The 15,240-nt window shown below is 39.2% G+C and overlaps 1 protein-coding gene across 3 annotated transcripts in view; it reads left to right on the top strand.

Annotated features, from left to right (window-relative positions):
• COL5A2 (collagen type V alpha 2 chain) overlaps positions 1-15,240 on the top strand; it is a 141,003-nt gene that overhangs the window by 84,558 nt on the left and 41,205 nt on the right. For all 3 annotated transcript variants that reach the window (XM_040971842.1, XM_040971841.1, XM_040971840.1), the window contains 9 exons: positions 1,336-1,380; positions 2,241-2,294; positions 2,662-2,715; positions 3,677-3,730; positions 6,875-6,928; positions 8,147-8,200; positions 8,687-8,731; positions 9,186-9,239; positions 14,281-14,325. In XM_040971842.1, coding sequence (XP_040827776.1) covers positions 1,336-1,380; positions 2,241-2,294; positions 2,662-2,715; positions 3,677-3,730; positions 6,875-6,928; positions 8,147-8,200; positions 8,687-8,731; positions 9,186-9,239; positions 14,281-14,325 — 459 coding nt within the window. The remainder of the gene's footprint in view (positions 1-1,335; positions 1,381-2,240; positions 2,295-2,661; positions 2,716-3,676; positions 3,731-6,874; positions 6,929-8,146; positions 8,201-8,686; positions 8,732-9,185; positions 9,240-14,280; positions 14,326-15,240) is intronic.

Genomic DNA, 15,240 nt, shown 5'->3' with positions numbered 1-15,240 from the left:
ATCAGAGTCAGAAGAACAATAAACGTCCTTCGGGACATGGGAGAGGAGCCTCCTCCAGTCCTTGCTTAGTTCCAGCTCTGGGCCTCCACCCTCTATAATAACCAACAAGGTTGCTCCAGAACCCCCTCCCCTCCAACACACCTACACACACACACACACACACACACACACACACACACACACACACACACACACTCACATACACACACAAATAGGAATAGATAAGCAGAGAACAATAATGAAAGATAGGTCATCAAGGACTCACACATACCCTGCTAGATAGAACACAAAGAACAAGTACTCCTCACCAAGGTATGAGAGATTTCTCTGCAACCCCCCCCCCCAAACCTGTTATGCACCTCAATTGTTAAAATGTCATTGAAATAGTCGCAGGAGGTTGTTAAGAACTTACATGTAATTTTAACATATTGTTTACTCAATACTATGTCAATTAACTCCATAATGATATATATTGTTGCTGCTGGGGCTTTTAATTGATCGGGATCTTGCTCTCTTGGCCCTGCCTCCGGACCAGGGAAGGTCTCCCCAAGAAGCAGATGAACTTATCTGGATAATAAGATGCTGGACTCTATGCTTGGTATATGCTTGCGGTGAAGGTGTCTCAACTGATCTTGAACTGAGGTCTCACAACAGGGTGGAGGAGTCCACCAGCGGGGGAGAGATGGGGGGAATCCCAGTACCTATGGAACTGTATCTCATAATACAACGTAACCAATAATTTAAAAAATAAATTAAAAAAAAAAGATGGTACCCTGGTCGGATCCTGGAACACATAAAGGATATTGGTGGAGAAATGCAAATACAGTTAGTCATTTAGTTAAAAAAAATAAATCTGATTTTAATTATTTTAAATAGTGATAATAATAATCTAGTCTGACTTCTTATTCAACTTATATTAAATAGCAGGAAATATTGTCATAGATATAATATTGTTTAGATATAAGCTTTAACTGAGAAATTAAATAGGCAGATTGCTACATATTTTATGCCTTGCAAGAGTTGTCATTATTTGAATATCCTGGTTTAACTAGTCATCCTTCAAACATGCAGGTGTCCTAAAAACTGTTGGTGTTTCCCAAATATATTGTGTCTTTCCTTCTGTGATATCACTGAATGGATAAGATCATCCCATATGTTGTCCAAGCTTTCCCGTTCCTGTAGTGAGCTGCCTTCACGATAGTGCAGATGGAAAACATCATCCAATCACTGCTTTCCCATCCCAGTGGCAAAGCTTCACTTTTCCCAATTCTAAAGCAAACATGGGACCTGATTGTCATGAATACCATGCAACTTTCATTCTTATTTGTTTTTAAGGGTCCTGTTGGTCCTCGGGGACCTCAAGGTTTACAAGGGCAGCAAGTAAGTTTTTTAAATTAATTTATTTACACAGTTTAGGAGAATATAAGCAATGTCTATGTTATGTGATAGCTTTGTTGTCTTTTAAACTGCTTTATTGCACTACTCACTTTAAACAAGCTGTGTTAAATATGTTTTACACACAGAAATACATGCAGTGTTTTGTCAAATCTTATTTAGAGGTTAGATTTTCATCATTTGATTTCTTTCTGTAACTGATTTCTAACTGCAAGAATTATGTGCCTTTGCTTCTGAAATAAAAGATTAATATCTCAACTCAAAGACATGTCCATGTGTATCAGAACTGTCAGTCAACAAAACTCCATGATGTCTTTACAAAGAGCTTAATACCACAAATTGTATTTCTAGATGCATCAAACACCAGTAAAATTATGATATAGTCCTATTTTATTTATTGTAGTGACTTAATAAGCCATAGGAAATAATTTTTTAAAATAAAAATGTTTCAAATTGGTCAAGGTTATTTGCATTGCCATAGTCATATTGTATGGTGTTTTACTTCAAGTTATTGAATTAATAGAAATGGGAGTTGGTAAAGAAGATGATGATGAGATGATAATAACAACCATTGATGAAGTTCTTGCTATGTGCCACTGCTATTCTAGTTGTTAGTGTTCATGGAGTATTTAGATGGTCATAACATTACTGTTCAAATCAATACCATAAATGTTCTCAGATTTCATTTTGGGAAGTAGAATTCAAGGGAGCTTAAATAACTTGCCCAGTTTCACAAAGCTGGAAAGTACCAAAGCCAGGAGGCTAAACAACTAGCTTATATATTACAGAGAATGTGGTTAGAGTATTATGATATCCTTTTATATATCTTGTATTTTCAATTTTAGGGTGGTGTAGGACCTGCAGGCCCCCCTGGTGAACCTGGTGAACCTGGACCAATGGTAAATGTCAAGTAAGCATGTAGACCCAGTTATGCTTGGGTCCACTGTTGCAATAATATGATACATTTATTTTCCTGGTACCTCCTTAATAGAGCCAGAGCTGATAGTTCAGTTTGAGACCTATATGTTCTCTGTGATATGTCAATATTTCAATGTGAAGACTCAGATTATTTTTAGTAGGTTTATTGAAATACCTATATTTGAGCAATTACAATTTTTCTTTTTGTAATCATGACCTTAGAGATACAATATAAGCATTAATTGAAATTTTCTATGATAACGTTCACTTGTATCCATAATGTTGGGTTTTCACATTGGCTGGTAGAGGTAATATTCATGATTTTTCTTTAATTTGTTTTGTGATTAGGGTCCAATTGGTGCACGTGGACCAGAGGGCCCTCCTGGAAAACCTGGTGAAGACGTAAGCAGCCTTCTAATCGGGCTTGGAAATTTATTTGTTTAAGAAGTGGAACAATGGCACTAAGAGTGTTTTGGATTAGTTTTCACTTCGCTTTCCTCACCTTTTTAGTTTCCACTGATTTTATTATCACCTGGAGAATTTATGGCATTTCATAAAAATCTAAAAGGGCTCTTAATTTTAACAATATTGATTATTGCATAATGTCTCTTCCATGTATAGCTTGGGTTTTCTTTTAAGAGTTCTCACTAAGATAGAACAGTGTTGCCATAGGCACAGCCTTTGTTGATGGCACCACGGAACTGTCTTGCAAGAAAACGCATTGCTGTGATGACAATATATCCTTACATGATTTTAATTATATGAGCTCTTAAACATGTCAGCAGTACAATGCCATTATGACTTTCCAATGCTGGAAAGTATTTTCTTCAATTAAGTTTTAAATAAAAGTTAAGATTCAGCTTCAGAGTTTAACGCAAACAAAAGTCTGAACAGAGAACGGTGGTAACAACACATTTGCTTTTCTATATTCTTTTCTTAGTTATATCAAAGTTTATGATAAAACTTATGGGTAGACCAAATATATAGGTTTTTTTTTCCTTATGAGTCATAATATGTAATTTTTAAAAAATTCACATGAAAAGAAACACATGAAAAGTAGTATTTTAAGACACAATATTATTACTCAGTACCAGGTGATCCTACAGGATTCCCTGGCCTAAATGTGTATTTATTTACGTGTGTGTGTGTGTTTCTGTTTGTAAATGCTAATGTTCATACCATGGTGCAGGAGATAAGATCAAGATAATTATTTATTTCTTCTTCGTAAACTCATGGAAGCTCTGCAGATGGTCTCATGGCATACATTGTTATCAGAAATATATATATTTTTCATATAAGTTTCTGAGAATAACGTTTTAATCTTTTTTCACTCCACCTCCCTACCCTTTTTCCTCCCACAAAGGGTGAACCAGGCAGAAATGGAAATACTGGTGAAGTAGGATTTGCAGGCTCTCCGGTACGTTTCTTCTTATAAGACACAAATCGCTAAAGATAAAGAACATTAAGCTTAACTTGTAATTTATTATTTATACATTTATTAATTGGAAGCCACTGGCCAATGTTCTCCTTGTCAAAATATAAACTCATTATAATTAATTCCAATTACTTTCTTTGTGTTAGTGCCATAAGTAACCCAACTTGGATACACTCAGACTGGGTATTGAATTTTCAAAAAACTATAAACTTTAAGAAAGATTTTATTTATTTCTTTGAAAGAGTTAAATACACGTACACAGAGAAGAGGGAAGACAGATCTTTCATCTGCTGATTTATTCTCCAATTGGCCGCAAACAGCTGAAGCCAAACTGAGCCCACGCCAGGACCCATGAGGATCAGTTCTCCCATGAGGATGCAGAGGTCCAAGAAATTGGGCCATCCTGCTCTACTTTCCCAGGCAGGTTAGCAGGGAGCTACATCAGTAGTGGGGCAGTCCAGGCTCAAACCAGCACCCATATGGGATGCTGACACTGCAGACAATGGCTCAACTTGCTATACCACAGCACCTGCCTCAGAACTTTCTTTTTCCCCAAAGATAAAGTAGCCAACCTTTCACATTTCACATTTCACATATCCATCTTGTTTATCTTTTACTTTCTGATGCTGTTATTTTACACTTGTCCCACATATTTGAAACAATAGCTTGAATAAGAGATTGTGGATTTGTTTTTGTATCATCTGTGAAAATAAATAAATTGTAAATAGGATGCCTATGAACCCCCTAAAACTTAAAGTTGACTGAAAGTTCTAATCAGTGTTCTGGGTCCTAAGCTCTGATGAGAAGGTTTTGCCAGTCTTCCTAACACGAATTGCCAGCCCTCCTAAACAGGTTTCTTCACCCTTGGCTCACAGAAGAGACAGGTTTTTGGCAACTGATTTCATAGAATTTAGGACTGGAACACTTGATCATTCTCTGAGTTCACCATACTGTCATGGCTGATAGTGCCTAGGTCTTCCCCTAGGGTGCACTCTGCAGGCAATGGAGAAAACTAGAAAATGATGAGGAAGCAAAAAACCTTTTTAGACATTCCTGCTCTTGCCTATCGGGCCCCTACGTGGATCCAGCCTCCTGTTGTGCTTCCTAGAAGTTGCTAATATCTCTACCATTCAATACAGCCAACAGCACTGCGCTGTATTGCTTTGTTTACCTCTGGGAAATTGATGAGATTCACCGCTAGGTTTTTTATTTTTTTAACAAAGGCTGATATTTTATGGGAATGGACAGGGCTCTAAAGATTATTTAGTTGTCATATAAAGCCAATCTCTTCTTTTTTCTCTCCTTCCCCCATCAACCTGGGAAGTGAGTGCAGACAAAGGTATAAGGTTTAGTCATTAGCACAGATGACCTTTTGAGCAAACGCAGGCTAGGAAGCTCCCCTGTCCTGCTGCTTGAGCTCCCAGCATGGGTCCTCCATGGGAGGAAATGACCCTGCCAGCTCCACACAGATGCGCTCTGCAAGCTCAGCCCAGCAACGTGTGATTGCACAGTGCTGACAGTCCTGGGTCAGCACAATGAGGAGTTTTTTATGAGTGTTCGTGCATTTGGTTCATTTTCTTGTTTTGTTAGGGATATGTAATGACATGGGAATTTGCCTGCCAGACCATAAAAAACTGAAGTTAGCTAATTCTTTGGAGTAACATAGCTCAGTAATTCCCCTATAGACTTTACTGTATGTGTACCAAGTTGCCTGATGAAGAAGGAAGGAAGGCAAAGATAGCTCAGAAAAATGGGAAATTCTAGTTAAAAATCTGAAAGGGAATTAGCGATGAGAAAGAATTCCTGAGCACGGCTGTGTTAACAGGAAACGTGGTAGGATTTCACTTGTTCAGACAACATTAATTCATGTACTCTTATTGTGAAAGTCCCCCCAAATGCTGAAGAAATATTCTTTTTCCCCCTTCTATTTTATTTTAAATTTTATGATACAATTCTGTAGGCTCTGGGATTTCCTTACCCTCTCCTCAAATTCCCTCCCCTTAACTGATTTCCCCCATATTTTCCCAGGCAAAGTTTACAGAAGTGTTATTGCTTTGATTTTAATGTAAGATTTTTGTTTATTGAGTTTCCTGTTCACTCATTCAGTAATAGTGAATGAAATGTAGACAAGCAAGATTTTGCCATCTTATGTAAGACAGAGCTAGGGTAAGAGAAATCTCTTAAGAAAGGCTTGGATAAAAGTTATTTGAGTTAGAAATATTAAAGAATTTTCCCATTCAGTTGTTTTGCTAACTATTATTCACTGAATGTTTTCTATATAGTGCTGGGCATAACTGTGCCAGAAATATGGTGATTAATAAATAATAAATCAATGATAATCATTCATAGTGTCAATTTTCATTGTTAAGGAATGCAATCAGCTGATGGAAGCTCAGATGACAATTCATTGAAAAAACCTAACAGGCAATGAGAACAAAAAAAATAATCGTCACTGTTTTCCCTATATTTTAGAAAATAAGGGAAGTGATTAAAAAATCATTTCAAAGCAGGCATAATATTGAATTTGATTTTCTGCTTTATTTCTACTTAGTGTGCACAAATGCATAGAATTTGCAGAATTCTAATTGGGTCAGGAACCAAGTTATTCTTATATTTTCTGATCTTTAAATTCTGCTGGATATTTCATTTCTCCATTTAGTTTCTTAAGTAAACCTACACAGCTGTTCATGGACATTTTATTAAAAATTTTTTGATAATACGATCCTCATAATTTTCTGCTGCCAATATTCAGCAATTCCAAGGAAATAAAAAAATATTGGCCTGTAACAGAAAACATTTACTCTCTGTTACAAATGAACATGTTGATTTATGCTTATGTTCTTGTTTTATTCCCATGCTAGTAATTTGCAACTCAGTGTATCATGTAAAATTTTTAAATGTCATCAAATGAAAAGCCTGATGTTTATCTGTGTTGTCATTTTTTGATTTCCAAAAATGTGTTTGCTTTGCTAATATTAGTCACTTGGGTTTAGTATGACAGATAAACTGCTCCTTTGGCATATTGGTGAAAAAGTATATACTTGATACATTTTGAAAAAAAATACCTATTATGGAATTCCTGTTCTTATTAGTACTCTAAAATACCATGTCCATTTTTCTCCCTAGGGAGCTCGAGGCTTTCCTGGGGCTCCTGGTCTTCCAGGCTTGAAGGGTCACCGAGTAAGTTAATTCATCATAATCTTAGATACTGTGCTTTATAAAGTGTGAAACACAGCAGCTTCAAAATCTTCCCAAACCCATTTGTCAAACATCCTTAACTTGCTGTCACCTGTGGTTACTGAAATCACGAGCTATTCCTTACTTCTTTGGAATTTTATTCACTTATAAAAAGCAATATAAAGCAATATATGTGAAGTACTTCCCGTGTATGGGATTCTGTGCTATAAAAGAGAATGCAGGTGTGAAAGTTGAAGTCAGAAAGAAGTTTCAAGTTAATAAGACACAGTTAAGAAAATAAACAGCTATTACATAGTAGAATAGATGACATGATACAAGCAGGGAATTCATTAGGTCCTTAATGCTACCCAGTCAACCTGAACTTACAAGGTAATGCAATGCTTCTTTTATAATTCAACATAGCTATTCCATATTGTATGCTGTTATAGAATGCATCTGTCATGTGGCTATCTGGCAGCAATGCTGATTTTCATTCAATACACACTGACTAGCCCCTGTTTTGAGCAATGATATTTCCAATTAGACTTGTGCTTCTGTAATAGTTATTAGCTGTTTTTCCCCTTGATATTTGTGAAGGATTGGTTCTGGGACCGTTGAGGTTACCAAAATCCTTGGACACTTAAGTTTTTAATATAAAATGACCTATCATGTACTTTAATTCATCTCTGACCTTCAATAAAATGCATCTGCTATATAAATAATTATTTTACTATATTTTAGGCAATGATGCTAAGAAAGAAAATCTACATATATTCAGTGCAAATATAACATAGGCCAAATCCATAGTACACATAGGGAACAATGGAACATTACTTTTAAAATATTTTCCTTTGTGGTTGATTGAACCCACAAATAGAGACTGAATACACAAATCCAACTATATTTTGAATGTTAACAATGGAGTTATGTATTTTATAACATGAATTCTATCATGGTGTGTTTTCTCTGTGAAGTGTTTATTTATAGTTATAGATTTTTTGTCAGGTCAGAAATATCTGAAAGGTGATGCTATTTCAAGGGGAAATGTTATTTAGAGGTAAAAACATTAATCTTCTCTCAATATATTTTCCAAAATGTTGAAAACTAGGGAAAATGTTGATAAAATTGAGAATTGTTTTCTGTGGGCTTATTGTTTTATTCTTTATGCTTTGGAGAATTGAAAAAGCAGAATATAAAGGCAGATTTATCTATTTTTTTCAGGGACACAAAGGTCTTGAAGGTCCAAAAGGTGAAGTTGGAGCAACGGGCTCTAAGGTAATTAGTTGCATGATCACTCAGTGTGACCTCACTGCATTGTTCAGGTCTGACTCCAGTGCCTACAGGCTTTTACCTCCACCTTTAAATTATTTGCTAGAAAAGAATAGTATAAATAAGTTATTAGCTGAATAAAAATTTCCCTGTTAGTTACCAATTTTTAATGCCACATGGGTGGCAGGGATGGAAGTATTTGAGCAATCACCTGCTACCCAGGGTCACATTATCACATTATCAGGAAACCAGAACTGGAAACAGAACTCAAAACCAGTGGCATTTCACCGCTGTACGAAATATCTGCCCTTGTGTGTATTTACTTCTACAGAAAGTCAGTTTTCATTGCATTCAGAAAAAAGGTAATAAACTGAATTTTGATATCATTCATTGACAGTTTGCTCTTTCTGTTGTCCTCTTTGAAATTATGCACGCATGGAGCAAAATATGTGAATAAAACTTTCAGGTTTCTCATTCTCATTTTTGCATTAGGGTGAAGCTGGCCCTACTGGTCCAATGGGTGCCATGGGTCCTTTGGTATGTATTGTTTGTTGTTGTTGTTGTTGTTGTTGTTATTTATTTGGTTTAAAGATTTCTTTGAGAGAACATTTAAATTAAAAAAGTGAAAAGACATGAGAACATAGGTTAGCCAATGAAAAAAATCTTGGCAACTTGCTGATAGACAATCATAAAAGACATAACAGGGTTTGAAAGGAGAGGGACCCTTTCTGCGTTTCCTTGTTCTCTTATTTTTTTTTGCTGTATTCGGGATCTGTATTATTGGGCATTTAACCTCTTGAGGCTAGGTTAAATGTAAGCTAATTTACACAGGAAGGTTAAATATCGCCGTGGGTTCTTATTTTTCCCAAACTTAGATTCCTCCTGTAACCATTGCTGCTTGTTGACGGATTATATCCAGTTTCAAGTGGATTCAGTATTTTAAAATTCAATGTATATGACACAAGGGATGCTCTTAATGTCTCCTCTGCAGGGGCCGAGAGGAATGCCAGGAGAGAGAGGGCGGCTTGGGCCACAGGGTGCTCCTGTAAGTAAACTTGCTGCTTTTCCGTTGGGCCATGTCTTTTACTCTGTTTCTGATTTGCTTTATAGAACTTATCTTTTCAAAGTGATTAATAGTACTATTGTTGTTTAAAATTTTTTTGGAATAAATTATATTTACAGAAATATGAATTTATAGATAGTATAAAGAATTCCTATTTCCCTCCACCTGGACTCTTACTGTTACCATCTCACAAAATTGGGGTTTGTTGCTACCTACTTATTTTGATATGAGAAATAAGAAGAATGAAAAAGTATAGTGTTGTATAATATAAGCCATAGGAAACCATCAGATTTAAAGCGATAATAAAATCATAAAAGTAGATAACGTCTACGGAGCTGTTTTTGCACACCAAACTTTCTTCCACGTCTTCTTGTTTCTCAGAATGGTAGGTTCTGAGAACACGTGCTTGGCGATGTGAGCTTCCTTAGTCATCTGTCTCTATTTTAATTGCACAGAGTGAGAGCTGTCCTGATATTGATCCTTGAATCTGTGTAGGAAGCAAAATCTTTTAATTTGCTTAACAGCTCTCTAAAGATCAGACTGTAGTTGGCTAAAAGTTTCTCTCTTATTTATTTTTATTTATCTTTTGTGATATAATAAGAGGTTATTTAATTATTTTGCTAATGTTTACATTGTTGATCAGAGTGGGAAGGACTGAAGGTTAGGGGAAAGTGGGTGAGGCCTTTGTTTCCAAGTTTTCTTTTCCTCCTGTATCTAGGGGTGGGGAGGATAGGGAAGAAGTTGTACCCAGCCTCCCAACTACCTCAGTACTTGGGGATGGGGAATGGTCACCCGATGTCATCCCAGGGTCCCTGATGTGGAGCAAGCTCTAAGAGTTCTCCTTAAGTGGTTTTGGTAGTTGTGGAATGCTGTCAATCTCACCGATGCCAAGATGAGGCAATCTTTACAAGGTGCATTGGCTGACATAGGACATCTTAGAGTTTCCATCTGCCTGGATATTTTTTGTCAACGTTTGGCTGGGGTAGTTGTCCGGTTTCTTCCTTTGGTATGGTATCAGATGTCCTCTGCAGGTCCCAGTGGACTGCCATATTCTCCTTGGGCATATGTGTATACTGTTTACTGCTTTGTCTTTTCCACTGAGGAGGTCCAGTTCTGACACATGCACTCTACAGTCAGTCCACTGTTTCTGCAATCCCCAAGCCCCACCCCATGGTTGGAGTTCTGAGTCTAGCAGTTCAGTTGGGGGGATCCCCAGAAAGACCTTATCTGAGATGATCCAAGACCTGACTCTTGTGTGTGTTCGCCCGTATGGGGTCTGGCTCAATCTGTCACCATCCACATCAGCCTATGTACCCACTGTTAATTGCAATTGCTGGGTCAGTTTTCTCCTGCCCCATCTCTAATGCAAACACATTGATGCTGCAGCTCAGCCCCCTACATACTAGGCCCTCACATACACCAGTGGGAATTGCAGCCTAGACAGAGCAACCCACAATAACCCCCACAAGGCCTGCCCCCAGCCCTGGTTCCTGTGCTTGCTGGCATGTGAAGTGGACTTGTCCAATCTGTCCCAAATCCCATTCAGCTCTTGTACACATCAGTGGGCATTGGAGCCTAGTTCAACCCAACTGACCCCACTACCAGCCCACACTCATACCGATGGGTACCACTGCATGTCTAGACAGGCCCACCCCCAGCCCTGGTTCTCATGCTCACCAGTGGGAGCTGCAGCCCATCAGAGAGGTGCCCACAGTTTCCCTAACAGGTCCACTCCCAGTCCTGGATCTTGCACTGTCCAGGTGGTTCTACAGTCTAGCTTGACAGGATTTGCCCCCATTCCCAGCACTTGCCAACTGCTGCTGTGGTAAAGCTCAACCAAGCTGCACTTACTCTAGCTTATGCATGCACCAGTGGATACATTCGCTTAGCCCTGCCTATCTCTCCCCCTGACATCCAGGCCAATAGATGTTGTATCCTTTCCTGGCCTGGTCTGCTGCCGGTCACAAGTGGGAGCAGTGGCGCAGCAGGGGAACCCATGTTGCCACCCAACCAGGCTCATACCCGCCACCCCCCCCCCGGACTCAGGTACACTGGTGGGTGCTGTGACCTAGTTTGTCATGACCTGCCTTACCTTGGCATTTGCTGGAAGGTGCTGTAATATGGCCAGGCCTGTCTGTACCCAATTCCAGCTCATGTTGGTGGGTACTGCAGCTTAGCCCAGTCCCGCTAGCCCAGTTCTGGACCTAATGTGAACTGGGTGGTGTTGTAGCCTAACCCAGCCTATTCTGTACCCCATCCTGGTTCTCAGATCTGCCAGTGAATGTTATGAACTGGCCCAGCCTGGCCTGCCTCGTGACCTGACCCACATGTATACTGGCATGTACTATAACCTGGCATGGTCTGGGCTGCTCCCAGCCTTGGCTCTTGTGCTCACCTGCAGGGAGTGCATTGTGACAGAGGAGTTCCCCAAACTCCTCTATCAGATCTGTTTGCAGTCACAGATCTTGTGTACACTGATGGGTTCTTGGCCCAGGCTGGCTTAGTCCACCTCCTGTCCTGGCAGGAGCATTGGTTTGCCCAACCAGCCCACACCCATTCCAGTTCTTACTGCTGGTGGCTACAGCCCAGCAACATCTGGTCAATGCCCAGACACAGCTCTCATATGGTTCAGCAGGAGCCGAGGCCAAGCTCAGCCCATCCTATACCCACCTTGGCTCTCATGAGCACAAGTGGGAGCACAAGCCCAGCCTTGTGTACCCCAGAGCCAGTCCACAACCATGCCAAGGAATATTGCAGGCCATGTCCAGCCCAGATCACTGATCCCATTCTGGTTCTCATGCTCACCAGTAGGAACCTCATTCCAGCCAGGGTGTCTCCTTGGCTCCCTAATCAGGCCTATACCCAGCCACAGATCTTGTACATGCCAGTGGTTGTTCTGACCCAGCTCTGTATATCCCATTCATTGTCTTGGCCTTTGCCATCAGATGGTGCAGCCTGGCCTGTGCCAGCCTGCCCCGAGTCCCAACTCTCTGACAGGTGATTCAACCTTGCCCTGCACAGTCTGCTCCCATCCCTGGCTAAAGTAAAATAGTAGTTATGATGGCCTAGCCAGTCATGGTCTGTACTTCAGCCTGACTCCTACACATACCAGTGTTTTAAGGTTTGATTCGACTGTGCGCAATCCACCCACCTCCAGAACCAACCCATATACTTGTCGACAGGTGGTGCTACTTTGTCTGGCTTGACCAACACCTAGGCCTGAATCACATGTTCACCAATGAGAGCTATGGCCCACCAGAGGAGTTTTCCAAGTTCTCCAACCAGGCCTACTCTCAGACCCAGATATTATATGTGCCGGCAGGTGCTAGGCCCCTACCTAGCACAGTTTTCACCCTCTATTCAGGCCTATACATGAGCTGGTGGATATTATGGCCCAACCTGCCACATACCCTATTATTGGGTGTGCCTGCTTGTACAACAGCCTGGACCAGCCTGGCCTGCACCCAACTCCAGCTCCCATGAATATCAGAAACATGATCATGCCTAGCTCAGCCTGTCAGCATCCCAGCTCTTAAGCAAACCAGTGGAAATCTCAGTTACACAAGGTTGGGCCCATTCAAATCTGCAGGAACATTTGGCTAATATTTTGAATCTGTAGCTCATGAAATTGCACCCACTATGCTTATAATATTTAAGCTTATGTGGTCTGTTGAAGTAGAATCTTCCACATCTTCTTCAAACAAAAGAGAAACCTATGCTGTTAATGGAGATAATGGATCTCTTCCACAGGCCCAGTGGCTTCAGGAGTTTAAGATTTCCAAGTTCTTAATTGTGTTAACCAAGATATGCTAATGCAAAATTATATAGATCCATTCCTTCTAATGAAGGATCTAACTAGGGTGTAAGAGACCCTCTAGGTATGAGTATTCAGCTTGTTCAAGTGCTTATGTGCTTATAATTATAAACTGGGTCTGATATTCAGCGTTTTCTTTGGTTGCAGGAGATGAGAATCTTTCAAAATACTGGCAGGGAGCCTTGCATCAGTGACTGAGCACTATCAGACTTTCTTTCTCCTATTGATATATTGTTTCATTTCCCTAAACCTTCTTTCATGCTGATGAAATTGCATCCTCATCTCATTCCCTTACACTCTCTCCATATTCAGTCCACCATCTCAGCAAATATTCATGACTGTCTCACCACAGCATGCCAACTGTGATCTGAAATCCCTTTAGAAGCAGCTGGACAGTGGGGAATCCAGCCTAAAAAATTACATTTTATGGGCCACTTTCATGAACCACTTCTAGCACCACCAACTATCTTAGTGTTTCAAGCCAGGTTTCCTAGGACACTGACTCAAGACAAAGAGTGCCCTTAGAAACTACTCTTGTCAATAAGTGAACAAATAGGTAGATTTTTCCATAGAAATTTAATTGTGTTGCAGATGGAAGGTAGGGATCTTAAGAATTGTTTTCAATGAGGGCCAATCCTTTGTCCTTCTGCACTGACCAAAGAAGAGACACAACCTTGACAGATCTGGCTCCTTCTGGCTAATGGAGAGAGCCGCAGTTGTGAGTCACAGCAGAAACACTTCTTACTGACTAAATACATCAGTCTTAAAGGAGGATCTAGGTGAAGCCGAGAGAATGAACAACTTAATTCCTGTGTGTTTGTTGGTTTTCTGTCTTGCTGGTTTTCACAAGGAGCACATAACTTCCTCTGTGTTATTCTGAGTGTTAGGAAAGCTGAAGCATTTAAATACTCATGTTCTCTGAGTTCATGTGACAGGTAGTACCTTGAAGCATAAAGAATCATTTTGATTCATTTAATTTTCTTAATCTTGATTTTTATTTTCTAATGATAGCATATATGTGTTTATTTGCTCTTGCCATATCAACTTGCATAAATGTACATTGTATCACTGTTATTTCACTGTCAGTTATTAATCCTTAACATTTATTCTTCAGTCTTTCACATGGATATTATTTTTGAAGCAAATGAACTATGAAGAAATACTATAGAATATTCAACACTGTGTTCTTTTTATTCTTCTTGTATTTAGGGACAACGAGGTGCACATGGTATGCCAGGAAAACCTGGACCAATGGTGAGTTGTACTTTTTATAACTTTATTGATATAAAGAGAACAGATCTCATGTATTCCATGGTTACAATTCTAAAAAGGTAACTATTCTCTCTCTGTCTTTCCCTACCTCAACTACTTCTTCTTTCATTTATTTTTTTTTCTTCAAGGTTTGAAAAATAAAATTTTAATTCATTTTATAATCATGGGCTTGATGCACCATTAGCCATAACCTTCAACAAGTAAGAAGGAGAAAGACCAAAGATCTACAGGAATACAAATAAGAGCTGAAAATGGAAATGGATGTTCGTTTCATTATTATCTATTTTGTTTTAAGATTTTTTTTTTTTTCTGAAAAGGAAGATTTACAGAGAGAAGGAAAGGTAAAGATACAGATAAATCTTCCATCTGCTGGTTCACTACCCAAATGGCTATTAAGGTCAGAGCTAAGCTGATCTGAAGTCAGGAGCCAGCAGCTTTTTTTAGATCTCCCACATGAGTGCAGGGTCCCAAGGCTTTAGGCCATCTAGGCCATCTTCTGCTGTTTTCCCAAGCCAAAAGCAGAGAGCTGGATGGAAAGTGGAACAGCTAAGACATTAGCTAGCGCCCATATGGGTTGTTGGTACTTGTAGGTGGAGGATTATTTAATTGAGTCATCTTCTGTCCCCTCAGTCTTACATTTTTTATGCTCCATGTTAACTACTCCAGATCAGAGAAAACATACGATATTTATCTTTTGGGACTGGCTTATTTCACTAATTATAATGGCCTGCAATTGTATTCATTTTGTTGCAAAAGACATGATTACACATTTTTTATAATTAAGTACTATGGTAAAAGTATACTATTTTTTTAATACAGTCATCAGTTGATGGACTTCTAGATTGATACCATATCTTAGCTATTGTGAATGGAGCTTCAGTTAACATTAGAACATAA

This window comes from Ochotona curzoniae, unplaced genomic scaffold (genome assembly GCF_017591425.1).
Source record: "Ochotona curzoniae isolate NIBS_2020 unplaced genomic scaffold, NIBS_Ocur_1.0 contig_2210, whole genome shotgun sequence".
Lineage (NCBI taxonomy): Eukaryota > Metazoa > Chordata > Mammalia > Lagomorpha > Ochotonidae > Ochotona > Ochotona curzoniae.
Note: the sequence above shows the minus strand (reverse complement) of the source record. Positions and strands in the feature narration are given on the sequence as shown.